This window comes from Scyliorhinus canicula, chromosome 2 (assembly GCF_902713615.1).
Source record: "Scyliorhinus canicula chromosome 2, sScyCan1.1, whole genome shotgun sequence".
Lineage (NCBI taxonomy): Eukaryota > Metazoa > Chordata > Chondrichthyes > Carcharhiniformes > Scyliorhinidae > Scyliorhinus > Scyliorhinus canicula.
In genome coordinates this window covers 115,570,549-115,585,574 of record NC_052147.1, presented here as the reverse complement: position 1 = coordinate 115,585,574, position 15,026 = coordinate 115,570,549, and the positions used below count along the sequence as shown (strand labels likewise).

Below are 15,026 nucleotides of genomic sequence, written 5' to 3'. Positions count from 1 at the left end.
GACAAAATGCATACTGCAATTTGCAATAAACTACATGGAAACAGAGAAAATAGGAGCAGGAGTAGGCTAGTTGGCACCTTGAGCCTGTTCCACCATTGTACACACAACCATCACTGTACACACCCCAACGGGCCGAGGTGGAGATGGTTAGCAGTTTCAAATTCCTAGGGGTGCACATCTCCAAAAATCTGTCATGGTCCACCCACGTCGAAGCTACCACCAAGAAAGCACAACAGTACCTATACTTCCTCAGAAAACTGAGGAAATTTGGGATGTCCACATTAATTTTGAACCAGCTTTTACAGATGCACCATAGAAAGCACCCTATCTGGCTGCATCATAGCCTGGTATGGCAACTGCTCAGCCCAAGACCGCAAGAAATTTCAGAAAGTGATTAACACAGCCCAGTCCATCACGCAAACCCGCTTCCCATCAATCCATTGACTCCATCTACACCTCCCGCTGCCTGGGGAAAGTGAGCAGCATAATCAAAGACCCCTCCCACCCGGCTTACTCACTCTTTCAACTTCTTCCATCGGGCAGGAGATTCAGAAGTCTGAGAACACGCACGAACAGACTCAAAAACAGCATCTTCCGCGCTGTTACCAGACTCCTAAACGACCCTCTTATGGACTGACCTGATTAACACTACACCCTGTATGCTTCACCCGATGCCGGTGTTTGTGTAGTTACATTGTGTACCTTGTGCTGCCCTATTATGTATTTTCTTTTCATGTACTTAATGATCTGTTGAGCAGCTCGCAGAAAAATACTTTTCAGTGTACCTCGGTACACGTGACAATAAACAAATCCAAATCCAAATATGATCATGGCTGATCCTCTATCTCAATGCCACACTACTCCTCTTTCCCCATACCCCTTGATGCCTCTGGTGTCCAGAAAGGTATCTATTTTTGAAAAAAATATACTCAATGATTTGGCCTCCACCACCTTCTGTGGTAGAGAATTCCACAGATTTATCACCCTCAGTGAAAACAAAATTCCTCATCTCAGTCCTAAATGGCCTACCCCGTTTGCTGAGACTGTGACCCCTTGTTCTAGACCACCCGGACCAGAGGAAACAATATCCCTGCATCCCGTCTGTCCTGCCCTGTCAACATTATATATGTTTCAATGAGATCCCCTCTCATTCTTCTAAATTCCAGCGAGTACAGGCCTAGTCAACCCAAGCTCTCCTCATGTGACAATCCTGCCATCCCAAGAATCAGTTTGTTGCACTCACTCTGTGGCAAGTATATCCTTTCTTAGATAAGGAGACCAAAATGGCAGACAATATTCCAGGTGTGGTCTCACCAAAGCCCTGTAGAGTTGTAAGACATCCTTTCTCCTGTATTCAAATCCTCTTGCAGTAACGGCCAACCTACCATTTGCCTTCCTAACTGCCTGCTGCACCTGCATGCTTACTTTACTGGTGTACAAGGACACCCAAGTCCCTTTATACTTCAGCATTTCCCAAATTATCACCATTCAAATAATACTGCGCATTCTGTTTTTCCTACTAAAGTGGATAACCTCACACTTATCCACGTTACACAGCCATGTATTTACGCACTCACTCAACTTGTCTAAATCTGCTCAAAGCCTCTTTATATCTTCCTCACTACTCATATTTCCATCTAGTATTGTGTCATCAGCAAACTTAGAAACATTGGGCGGAATTCTCTGACCCCCGCAGGGTCGGGGAATGGCCCGGGGTCTTCATAAATCCCGCCCCTGCCGTGGCCGGAATTCACCGCCACCCGGGAATTGGCGGGGGTGGGAATCACGCTGTGCCGGTCGGCGGGCCCCCCGCGGCGATTCTCCGCCCTGCTGCTGTCACGCCTCTCCCGCCGACGTGGTTTAAACCACCTCTGGTGGCGGCGGGAGCAGACGGCGTGAGCGGGCCCCGGGGTCCTGGGGGGGGGCGCAGGGCGATCGGACCCCGGGGGGTGCCTCCACGGTGGACTGGCCCGCGATCGGCGGGCGGGCCAGTGTCGTGGGGGCACTCTTTTTCTTCAACCGTGGCGGAGGCGGAAGAGACCCCCCCCTACCGCGCATGCACCGGGATGATGTCAGCGGCTGCTGACGCTCCGGTGCATGTGCGGCCTCACGCTGGCCGGCGAAGGCCTTTCGGCCAGCCATTCGCGCCGGCTGGTGGGGCAGAAAGGCTGTTTGCGGCAGCCGGCGGGTAGCCAAAGGATGCTCGCGCCGGTCGGCGGGGCGCCAACCCCTCCGGCGTGGGCCTAGCCCCTAAAGGTATGGAGAATTCCGCACCTTTAGGGGCTAGGCCCGACGCCGGAGTGGTTGGCGCCACTCCGGTAAGCCGGGACCCCCCGCCCCGCCGGGTAGGGGAGAATACCGCTCATTAGATTTGGGTCCCTCATCCAAATCATTGATATATATTGTGAATAACCGGGGCCTAAGTACTGATCCCCGTGGTTCCCATGAGTTACAGTCTGCCACTCCGAAAAAGATCCATTTATCCTTATTCTATTTCTCGACTGCTAACCAATTCTCAATCCAAGGCAATATATTACCCAAATTCCATGCACATTAAGCCCTTATGAGGGACTTTATCAAAATCTTTCTGAAAATCCAAATACACCACATCCACTTGTTCTCCCTTTCTCTATTCTACTAATTACATTCTCAGGAAACTCCAGCGGGTTTGTGAAACATGACTTCCCTTTAATAAATCATGTAGACTTTGTCTAATACTGTTGATATTTTCTAAGTGTTCTTTTGAAACATCCTATATGTAACAGACTCTAGCATTTTCCATGCTCCTGATGATGGGCTAACTAGTCTGTAATTCCCTATTTTCTCCCTCCCTTTTTAAATAGCACGGTTACATTTTCCACCATCTATTCTGTCGGAACTGTTCCAGAATCTACAGAATTTTGGAAGATGACAGGGGGGTGAACAGTCTGAGGGTAAGGAGGCCGTGATTCAGGATTGAGATAAGGAAAAGTTACATCACTGAAAGAGTTGTGAATCTTTGGAATTCTCAACCACAGAGGTTTGAGGATGCTCTATTGTTGAATATCGGGTAGACAGATTTCTGGTCGCTCAGGAAATTGAGGGATATGGAGAGTAGTTGGGAAAGTGGAGTTGAAGCCCAAGATCAGTCATGATCGTATTGAATGGCGGAGCAGAATCAATGGGCCGAATGGTCCTATTTCTTGTATTCTTGCTTTGGATACCTCCTTCCACTACCTATATTGCCCTATTCCAAACAATACGCCATTCCTCTGCCAGGCTCCCTTGAGCAACACTTACAAAACTGTTGCAATGAACTGCTCTTATGCAGACGTGACAAACAATATTTTTCCAGTAACTGGCTGCTGTGTTCCCATGCTACTTCTCTGGATGACTTCCTCTTTAAGATGCTGTGAGCCCTCAACTTTCATCCCTTTCATCCCTTAAAAGGGCAACTACTAGTGCCTATAAAGGTAGATTAAATTGAATACTTGTGACTTGGGTTTGTAATATCTGTGCTCTGACATTCAAGTTGAGTTTCTGTTCACTCTGTTCCCTAGTTTGTTCTTGTAGCGAGCAGTTAAAAATAATCAGAATTTGCTAATTACTTGCATCAAGAGCAAGAATACACAAGGAATAGGATCAGGAGTGTACCATTCGGCCCGTCAAACCTGCGCCGCCATTCAATAAGGTAATGGCTGATCATTTTTTAACACTCAGGGGCAATTATTCATGACCAATCCACCTAACCTGCACATATTTGGACCAGTGGGAGACAGTTGGAGGAAATCCACACAGACACGGGGAGAATGTGCAAACTTCACGCAGACAGTCACCCAAGGCTGGAATTGAACCTAGGTCCCAGGAGAATGTGCAAACCTCACACAAACAGCCACCCAAGGCTGGAATTGAACCTGGGTCCCTAGCGCTGTGAGGCAGCAGTGCTAACCACTATGCCGCCCTTCATGGCTGGTCTTGGGTGTCAACTCCACTTTCCTGCCTGTTCCCCAAACCCCTCAATTCTCAGAACTCCCACCTCATTTACAATCAGTGCTTCTCAATTAATTATCATAGGAATTATCATAGAATTTACAGTGCAGAAGGAGGCCATTCGGCCCATCGAGTCTGCACCGGATCTTGGAAAGAGCACCCTACCCAAGGCCCACACCTCCACCCTATCCCCATAACCCAGTAACCCCACCCAACACTAAGGGCAATTTTGGACACCAAGGGCAATTCAGCATGGCCAATCCACCTAACCTGCACATATTTGGACTGTGGGAGGAAACCGGAGCAGCTGGAGGAAACCCACGCACACACGGGGAGGATGTGCAGACGCCGCACAGACAGTGACCCAAGCTGAAATCGAACCTGGGACCCTGGACCTGTGAAGCAATTGTGCTATCCACAATGCTACCGTGCTACCCAATTATGTTCTTCCCTTTATAAAATCTAGAGCAACGAACTGCCATGCAGCACGCAGACACTGACCTGATGTCCTGGCCTGGTCGGGCCTGTGTCAGAATCCGCACTTCCAACTCTTCTGTGCCCTGCAAAATTAAACTGCAACATGAGCTAAACACAAATCTCGAACACTCCACTCGGGGAGTCACAAGCAACTGTCACGTTATTCCAAAAGCATTATTGATGACGCTCAATGACATTCTGGAATGCAGCATGTGGAATTCATAATGAGCCATAACTCTCAGCCACACATTACAGCTTTAGATTTCACTGCAATGAATTATCAGATGCATTGCATTGTGAAAGTTGGTAGCAATTCCCATAGAATAAATATTAGATAGTGGAGCAAAATTGATCTTGGATAAATTAACATGCGGCATTCGTTTTGCTGTCATATATTGTTACAATAAAATGAAACGAATGGACACAAAAATTTGAAACATATATATCTTATGAAATTTACTAAATGGAATAAACTACAACACATAGAAAAAGAAAATATATTTGTGGCCACGTATGCATGTGTCCTAAGAGAAAAAAGGAATCAAGCTTGACTGGCTACTAAAATGTAAGCACTATTTATGGTGCCTTAAAAACAAGCTTAACATCTATCTATTAACTTACCATGATTAGAAGTACATCATGCTGCATACATAAAGAATATCAATATGAAATGAACATGGCAATATTTAAAATCTATCCTTGTCCTCAACTAAAAAGTTTTTTTTAACAAATCAACGAATCTTTGCATCATTTTACAATATTTTACTTTCAGCTCCACAGGCTCAACAGGAGTGAAATCTTCAAAATTTACTTACATCATCCGATTCCCTGATGAGCTCTGTATCTTCGACCTGCACAACTGCATCTGCGCCACAAGGTATTGGTGCCCCCGTTGTTACGCGCATCACCTGACCAGGCATCACTGTCTGGGTGGGCTGCAAAAATATGTAGGAATAAAAGAAAATCATCTTTGAGATTATTAGTCAAACTTCAAAAGCTTACAGTGAACTAAATCTAAAATGAACAAGAAAATGGACTAGATCTTTACAGTCAGCAGCGAAGCAAGGATACTTGCCACTGACCTCGAAGAACGTTGCCCACCAGGATTTAGGAATCTCTGTGTTGTGAATTTCCCATTGCCAGTTTGACTCTGGCGCTAAGTTGAGGGGATCTCCAGGTATCTAATATCAAGTAGGGTAAGCAACCAATCACACTGAAGTATTTTCACAGACCGCAAATCAGAAAATAAAAAAGCACGGAATCCCTATTCTTCTAATTTTATCGTTTACAGATAGTGTAATAAATGATTGGGCGCGCACACACAGAATTAAGGTAGAAGCTCAGATACAATGAACAAACTTAAAAGAAATATGTTGCATTCTCATCATAATGGAGAAATGTGACATTATTCTTTGAGGGCCAGTGAGGCTGATAAGCATTAATCATGATCTTAGTACACCTTTAAAAATCCTAGTTACTGTTCATTCAATAAGCTATAACTTATTCAAAAACTGTTACAGCCTAAGATTAGAAGTTCTCATCAATTCATAGATTTCCCATTAATTGCAGTCTGGAATGTATTCAATTGCACATGCTCTGGAGAACACAGAATTGCTAATAGCAACTTCTGGCATTTTCGCCTTTAATTGCACATACACAGCAGCAAACATTGATGGTATCACCATCATTATCATCGTAAAATATGGGGCTATATAATTTACTTTGAATTGATTAAAAAATCGACAAGAAGCAAAGCCACATAACATGGAGCTCTGTTCTTTCCTCTTTTTCCCAAATCCATTCTCCGTTCCCAAATAATGGCTTGAGAATGGTGGAGCGAATGTTTTTCTCTAGATTTTCAATAGCCCAGATTTTGTGGCCAGCCTGAAGTGACGGCACTCGCTGATGACTATGCAGAAAGAAATACTCTATCGTATTGCTATCCCATCTAGAAGAGGTTGACTGCTAACTCCCCTCTGAGGTGGCCGTGCAAGCTACTTAGTTACACTGAACTACTACAGAGAATAAGACCTTCACTATAAGCAATGAAGTGGTTCAAATGGTTCACTGCCACCTGCTCAAAGTCAACTACAGATGTGCAATAAATGTGGCCTTGCCTACAATTCCTACATCTCACAAAGAAATAATTTTAAAAGGTCTTAAAATAGCCAAATAGAAACAGCAGACTAGCAATATTGCAGAAGACCCTATTTTCAAGTCCAACCAATTGGTAAGCCTCTCACCTCATACTTGTGCGTTCTTAACTATATATAGAATCCTAAAGTGCAGAAGGAGGCCAATCGGCCTATCGGGTCTGCACCGACCCTCCAAAAAAGCACCCCATCCAGGCCCATGCCCCCACCCTATCCCCGTAAGCTAGTAACCCCCCCTATCCTTTTGGACATTAAGGGGCAACTTAGAATGATCAATTCACCTAACGTGCACATCATTGGACTATGGGAGGAAACCGGAGCAACTGGAGGAAACCACGCAGACACAGGGAGATTGTACAAACTCCACAAAGTCATCCAAGACCGGAATTGAACTAGGCTCTCTGGCTCTGCGAGGTAGCAGTGCTAACCACTGCGCCCCAGAGTAAATACCAGAATCATTTAACTACATTTTATAATGTAATTGAAGGACAGCTAAGTTTAAAAAAAATGTAAGAGCTATTTCAAGATATTCTATTCATTAAGGCAACTTTAATTTCCTTTCTAGAACTGAGAGAGATAAATTGAGAATAGTATTTCCCAGCTTTTGTGTCAAGATAGAAATATGTGTCAGACATACGACAAAAGCCAAAGTTTTAACCTGGCACAGTGTTACTTTTAGTTTGCGTTGTCATTTCCTTTATATCAGATTTTGATCGACAAGGGAGCCAAGGGTTCTAAGGGACCGTCAGAAAAGTGGACTTGAGGCCACAATCAGATCAGTCATGATCTTACTGAATGGAGGAGCAGGCTTGAGAGGCCGAAAGGCCTACTCCTAATTTGTTTTCATTTATGATCCATAAACATTTTTTTACAATTAAGGGGCAATTTAGCGGGGCCAATCCACCTACCCCGTGCATTTTTGGGTTGTGGGGGTGAGACCCATACAGACATGGGGGGAATGTGCAAACTCCGCACAGACAGTGACTCGGGGCTGGGATTGAACCCGGGTCCTCGGCGCCATGAGGCAGCTAACCAATGCGCCACCGTACGGCCTCTTGCGATCCATAAACCTGAACTTGTGGACCCTTTTCTCATTTTTAGATGTTTGTTCATAAGACAAGTCCAGTCATTTCCCAGAGAAGTTCCTGTTTACTTGTCCTTCAGGGTTTAAATTCAAATCTATGAAAATAAAGCATTAATACTCACCTGCTCCCCAGCCTGGGATTCACCAATAATGAATCTATCACCAGGGCCATCAGCAGCTAAGAAGAGTTAAAAAATATAGGACGTGTCAAATAAAAACAGTTCATAAAGTTTAGATAACGTTTAACAGCTGTAATATGAAAGGATGTACTAAGCTCTTCACCTCGTACAGCATACCCATCCTTCACTGATGCTGGAAAAGGGGGCAAATTGTCTTTTGCAAACACGTCCTGTGCTAGAACTCGGCCCATGCCATCTGCAACACAAAGAAACCAAATTCCATCCATTAAGTCACAGGAAGTTCATCCAGTGAGAAATTCCAAAATTCAACCCTCTTACTCCGTGTTGGCTAACCCGTGTTTGCTGAGTTGGCACCACAGCTGCTACAACTGGTTCTGGGCACCACAGGCTAGCTGGAGGAAGGGTCTCCAACTTGTTGATGGTTGCTCAGTGATTACTGCTGGGGAGTGCTCCCTGGAGCAGGGCAGGAACCGATTGGGCCACATTGCACTGGAATTTACTATGCCATCTTTTCTTTTCGGCGGGAATTCAATTGTTGGAGTGGGCGGAGCTACAGAATCGAGCGGTGAGTATTTAAACTAGCTGCTTCGTGGATTCGAGTCTTTTCGGCGGGAATTCAGCTGTTGGAGTGGGCGGAGCTACTTCGTTGGTTAAACAGCAGCCACAGGGTCTTTGGGGATAAATTTGAAGAGTGACATCACAGCAAAGCAGTGACCTATTGGCTGGTGAGGAAAGTGCTCCAATTAGCAGTAGCTGGGAGAAATTTAACTCTTCGTGTGTTGGTAGGTATTGTGATTGGTAAGTAAAATCTTTATTCCTTTCACGTATTCATTATTTGATATTATATTTGTAATCAGTTAAGGTAAAGTGTAAAAATGGCAGGAGATCCCAGACCCATGTTCTGCTCCTCATGCCCAATGTGGGAGTTCAGGGATGCGGCCGATGCCCCTGACTCCTTCATGTGCGGGAAGTGTGTCTAGCTGCAGCTCCTGTTAGACCGCATGGTGGCTCTGGAGCTGCGGATGGACTCACTTTGGAGCATCCGCGATGCTGAGGAGGTCATGGATAGCACGTTCAGCGAGTTGGTCACACCGCAGATTAGGATTGGTGAGGGCGACAGGGAATGAGTGACCAAAAGACAGAGAAAGAGCAGGAAGGCAGTGCAGGTGTCCACTGCGGTCATCTCCCTCCAAAACAGGTGTACCGTTTTGGATACTGTTGGAACATAGAACATAGAACAGTACAGCACAGAACAGGCCCTTCGGCCCTCGATGTTGTGCCGAGCAATGATCACCCCACTCAAACCCACGTATCCACCCTATACCCGTAACCCAACAACCCCCCCCCCTTAACCTTACTTTTTAGGACACTATGGGTAATTTAGCATGGCCAATCCACCTAACCCGCACATCTTTGGACTGTGGGAGGAAACCGGAGCACCCGGAGGAAACCCACGCACACAAGGGGAGGACGTTGGGGGAGATGACTGATCAGGGGAAGGCAGTAGTAGCCAGGTTCATTGCACCGTGGCTGGCTCTGCTGCACAGAAGGGCGGGAAAATAACTGGCAGGGCTATAGTCAGAAGGGATTCAATCGTAAGGGGAGTAGACAGGTGTTTCTGTGGTCGAAAATGAAACTCCCGAATGGTATGTTGCCTCCCGGGTGCACGGGTCAGGGATGTCTCACATTGGCTGCAGGGCATACTGAAGGGGGAGGGTGAAAAACCAGTTGTCGTGGTGCATATAGGCACCAACGATGCAGGTAAAAAATGGGATGAGGTCCTACAATCAGAATTTAGCGAGTTAGGAGATAAGCTAAAAAGTAGGACCTCAAAGGTAGTAATCGCAGGATTGCTACCAGTGCCACAAGACAGTCAGAGTAGAAATTCAAGAATAGTCAGAATTAATACGTGGCTTGAGAAATGGTGCAGGAGGGAGGGGTTCAGATTTTTGGGACATTGGAAGCGGTTCTGGGGGCGATGGGACCATTACAAATCGGATGGTCTACACCTGGGCAGGACTGGAACCAATGTCCTCGGGGGTGCTTTTTCTAACACTGTTGGGGAGGTTTTAAACTAATGTGGCAGGGGGATGGGAACCCGATTAGGAAATTAGAGGTCAGTAAAGAGGCAGAAACTAAAGCTAAGAAGGTACTAGATAATAAACTCATTGTGACCAAGGGGAAGAGTAGACAGGGAAGAGATGATGAACACAAAGGTGGTCTGAGGTGCATTTGTTTTAATGCGAGAGGTGTAGCAGGTAAGGCAGATGAACTTAGGGCTTAGATTAGTACCTGGGAATATGATGTTATTGGTATTACTGAGACTTGGTTGAGGGAAGGGCAAGATTGGCAACTAAATATCCCAGGGCATAGATGCTTCAGAGGGATAGAGAGGGAGGTAAAAGGGGTGGAGGAATTGGATTACTGGTCAGAGATGATATCACAGCTGTGATTAAGGAGGGCACGATGGAGGATTCGAGCACTGAGGCAATATGGGTGGAGCTGAGAAATAGGAAGGGTGCAGTAACATTGTTGGGACTTTACTACAGGCCTCCCAAAAGTGAGCTTGAAGTAGAGGTACAAATATGTAGACAGATTATAGAAAAATACAGGGTGGCCGTGATGGGAGATTTTAACTTCCCCAACACTGAATGGGACTCATGTAGTGTTGGAGGCGTAGATGGAGCAGAATTTGTAAAGAGCATCCAGAAGAGTTTTTTAGAGCAGTATGTAAATAGTCCAACTCGGGAAGGGGCCATAATGGACCTGGTATTGGGGAATGATCCCGGCCAGGTGGTTGAAGTTTCAGTCGGTGATTACTTTGGGAATAGCGATCACAATTCCGTAAGTTTTAGAATACTCATGGACAAAGACGAGAGTGGTCCTAAAGGAAGATTGCTAAATTGGGGAAAGGCCAAGTATAACAAAATTCGGCAGGAGCTAGGGAATGTGGATTGGGAGCAGCTGCTTCAGGGTAATTCCACATTTGAAATGTGGGAGTCTTTTAAGGAAAGGTTGATTAGAGTGCATGACAGATATATTCCTGTGAAAATGAGGGATCGAAATGGCAAGATTAGGGAACCATGGATTACGGGTGGAATTGTGAGACTAGATAAAATGAAAAAGGAAGCATACACAAGATCTAGGCGACTTAGAACTGATGACACTTTGGAGGAATATCGGGAAAGTAGGACAAATCTCAAACGTGCAATAAAGAGGGCTAAAAGGGGTCATGAAATATCTTGGCTAACAGGGTTAAGGAAAATCCCAAAGCCTTTTATTCGTATATAAGGAGCAAGAAGGTAACTAGAGAAAGGATTGGCCCACTGAAGGACAAAGGAGGAAAATTATGCGTGGAGTCAGAGGAAATGGGTGAGATTCTTAATGAGTACTTTGCATCGGTATTTACCAAGGAGGGATATGACGGATGTTGAGGTTAGGGATGGATGTTTAAATACTCTAGGTCAAGTCGGCATAAGGAAGGGGAAAGTTTGGGTATTCTAAAAGCCATTAAGGTGGACAAGTCCCCAGGTCCGGATGGGATCTATCCCAGGTTACTGAGGGAAGCGAGGGACGAAATAGCTGGGCCCTTAACAGATATCTTTGCAGCATCCTTGAGCACGGGTGAGGTCCCGGAGGACTGGAGAATTGCTAATGTTGTTCCTTTGTTTAAGAAGGGTAGCAGGGATAATCCAGGGAATTATAGACCTGTGAGCTTGACGTCAGTGGTAGGCAAACTGTTGGAGAAGATGCTGAGGGATAGGATCTATTCACATTTGGAAGAAAATAGACTTATCAGTAATAGGCAGGATGGTTTTGTGTAGGGAAGGTCATGTCTTACAAACCTAATAGAATTCTTTGAGGAAGTGACAAAGTTAATTGATGAGGGAAGGGCTGTAGATGTCATATACATGGACTTCAGTAAGGCGTTTAATAAAGTTTTCCATGGCAGGTTGATGGAAAACGTGAAGTCGTATGGGGTTCAGGGTGTACTAGCTAGATGGATAAAGAACTGGCTGGGCAACAGGAGACAGAGAGTAGTGGTGGAAGGGAGTGTCTCAAAATGGAGAAAGGTGACTAGTGGTGTTCCACAGGGATCCGTGCTCGGACCACTGTTGGTGATATACATAAATGATCTGGACGAAAGTATAGGTGGTCTGATCAGCAAGTTTGCAGATGATACTAAGATTAGTGGAGTTGCAGAAAGTGAGGGGACTGTCAGTGAATGCAGCAAAATATAGATAGATTAGAGAGTTGGGCAGAGAAATGGCAGATGGAGTTTAATCTAGGCAAATGCGAGGTGATGCATTTTGGAAGATCCAATTCAAGAGCGGATTATATAGTCAATGGAAGAGTCCTGGGGAAAATTGATGTACAGAGAGATCTGGGAGTTCAGGTCCATTGTACCCTGAAGGTGGCAACGCAGGATAGAGTGGTCAAGAAGGCATACAGCATGCTTGCCTTCATCGGACGGGGTATTGAGTACAAGAGTCGGCAGACATGTTACAGTTGTTTAGGACTTTGGATAGGCCACATTTGGAATACTGCGTGCAGTTCTGGTCGCTACCTTACCAGAAGGGTGGATGCTTTAGAGAGGGTGCAGAGGAGGTTCACCAGGATGTTGCCTGGTATGGAGGGTGCTAGCTATGAAGAAAGGTTGAGTAGATTAGGATTGTTTTCGTTGGAAACATGGAGGTTGAGGGCAGACCTGATTGAGGTCTACAAAATTACGAGAGATGGATAGCAACAAGCTTTTTCCAAGAGTGGGGGTGTCAATTACAAGGGGTCACAATTTCAAGGTGAGAGGGGGAAAGTTTAAGGGAGATGTGTGTGGAAAGTTTTTTACGCAGAGGGTGGTGGGTGCCTGGAACGCTTTGCCAGCGGAGGTGGTAGAGGCGGGCACGATAGCATTATTTAAGATGCATCTAGACAGATATATGAATGGGCAGGGAACAGAGGGAAGTAGACCTTGGAAAATAGGCGACAGGTGTAGATAAAGGATCTGGATCGGCGCAGGCTGGGAGGGCCGAAGGGCCTGTTCCTGTGCTGTAATTTTCTTTTGTTCTTTGTTCTATCTCACCCAAAATTAAGTGGGAAAACATGGACAGGAAAATGATGGCAACGAAGCTTCCAATCCACAACGTGAGCTTTACCAGGACTGCCGTTAGCCACTCCTTTCCCACCCAACATATGCTGGTGAGCCCTGGCTGACTATCAGATTTTCCGCCTGTCTGCACCTTTTACCACCATCTCCCTCGGGTCAGTGAAAGAAAAGGTAGTAGTAGGACTGGGTGGAGGCAGTAAGACTGCAAAAAAATGATTGGAGGAGGAAGGGGGCATTGCAGGAGCTCCTTTCCTTCCAATTGGTTGCCTGTTGAAAGCCTTGGCCTCCATAGCCTATTGGGAGGAATTCTGTGATGAATCCTTTTTTTTGTTCTTTATTCCTTCATGGGTTGTGGACGTTGCTGGTCAGGCCAGCATTTGTTGCCCATCGCTAATTGCCCTTGAACTGGGTGGCATGCCAGGTCAGTTCAGAGGGCAGTCAAGAGTCAACTGCATTGCTGCGTGGGCCTGGAGTCACGTGCAGGCCAGACGTGGTACGGATGGCCGATTTCCTCCCTTAAGGACATTAGGGAATCAGATGGGGTTTCATGATAAGCAACGATAATTTTGTGGTCACGATTATTGAGACCAGCTTTTCAATTCCAGATTTATTAGTTGAATTTAAATTCCACCAGCTGCCGTGGTGGGATTTGAACCTGTGCCCTACAGTATTAACCTAGGTCTCTGGAGTATTAGTCCAGTGACATTAGCAATATGCCACCTTGTCCCCTTAAATGGCATTGGGCCTGAGACACAGTAATAGGTAGACGTCCTGCTCAATCCTGTGAGGACAGACCAAGAAATGTCCAACCATCAAACTGCTGTGGAATAGCACCCATGCTTGAATTGGTTCCCATCACTTGAAGGGTGGAATTTGAAGGTGGTAATACGTTTTTGGAGTAAAAACAATAAATGGGAGATTAAATTCAATGGGAAAATTATAATGAAGAAAGTAAATGAATGGTGAGACTTGAGCTCAAATATATAGGGCGGGTGGGTGTTCCTGCGCACCCCACCACGTTGTTTAGCGGCAGTGTAAGTGGCCTGCCATTTGCTGTTGGTGGGATCTCTGGTCCCGCTGTTGTCAACAGGGTTTCCTGTTGAATGCACCCCTCGCCGCCGGGAAAGCGTAGGTGCGCCATTGGCAGGACCACAAGATCCCGCTGGCATGAACAGCCGGAAAGATCTGCCAATAATTCCCTAAAGATCAAGTGGAAATAGAGAACTCTGTAAAAAAGGGCCAAAAGCATTTAATTAATAGGAGAACACACTACTAGATCAAGAAGTAACAATACACTTTTTAGAACATTGGTTAAGCTGAAGTTTAGGGCATAACATATTATTTATAGAAAAAGCATTGAAGCCTATCGCGATAAAGCCTATCGCAGATAATATAATAAGAGAAATCTGAGATACTGCAACTGCCCCAGTGGAGCAAAAAAGACTAAAATGAAAAGTAGCAGAGGTTTTTGAAAACACTTATGATATAACAAACAAGAAAAGCCACTGTCTCTGGTCAGGAGTCAATGACAAGGAAAATGTGGGGTCCGTCATTAATTGAAAGTCGTCACAATAAGATTGATGAGCGGCATTAGAAGAAATTATTATCTTTTGCCACTAAGGAGCGTTGTGTTGCAACAAATTAAAAAATATTAAAACTGACTGTAAAAGCTTTCTTTAAGGAGAGAGAGAACTTCCAGAGGTTCACATCGGTAGGATCTTCCGATCCTGCCAACAGCACCCCCTACTGGATTCAACGGGAAATATCAGCAGCGGGACAAGATGGGCCACCGAGAAACACGTCACGGGGAGGCCAGAGAATCTTACCCATGTGTCTGACACGGGACAGCATGTTAGTATACTTTAATCAGAGTCACCCTTCTCAGATTAATGTTACACCGCAGATGGACGTTCCAGAATTGTTGTGGCTGAAATGGAGTTTGTGTTATAAACCACGTGGAAACAAGGACAGTTTTCAGATTCTTTCTCCCTGACATCATTTTAATTTAAAAAAAATTAAGACATGAATCTGACCCGTCTGAACTTTAAAAAGAGACAGTAATAGAATTGTACAAATAGGTTTCCACACCTTATGAACAA

The 15,026-nt window shown here is 45.3% G+C and overlaps 1 protein-coding gene across 22 annotated transcripts in view; it reads right to left on the bottom strand.

Moving 5' to 3' along the window:
• The window catches only part of LOC119957355 (gephyrin), a 671,364-nt gene that overhangs the window by 73,974 nt on the left and 582,364 nt on the right, over positions 1 to 15,026 (bottom strand). For 9 of the 22 annotated variants that reach the window (XM_038785368.1, XM_038785379.1, XM_038785274.1 and 6 more), the window contains 6 exons: positions 7,966 to 8,058; positions 7,806 to 7,861; positions 5,529 to 5,627; positions 5,262 to 5,381; positions 5,068 to 5,088; positions 4,471 to 4,529 (listed from right to left, as the gene is read on the bottom strand). In XM_038785368.1, coding sequence (XP_038641296.1) covers positions 4,471 to 4,529; positions 5,068 to 5,088; positions 5,262 to 5,381; positions 5,529 to 5,627; positions 7,806 to 7,861; positions 7,966 to 8,058 — 448 coding nt within the window. Of the gene's footprint in view, positions 1 to 4,470; positions 4,530 to 5,067; positions 5,089 to 5,261; positions 5,415 to 5,528; positions 5,628 to 7,805; positions 7,862 to 7,965; positions 8,059 to 15,026 lie in introns of all 22 variants that reach the window. The other 13 variants (XM_038785357.1, XM_038785390.1, XM_038785401.1 and 10 more) reach the window with 4 other exon arrangements.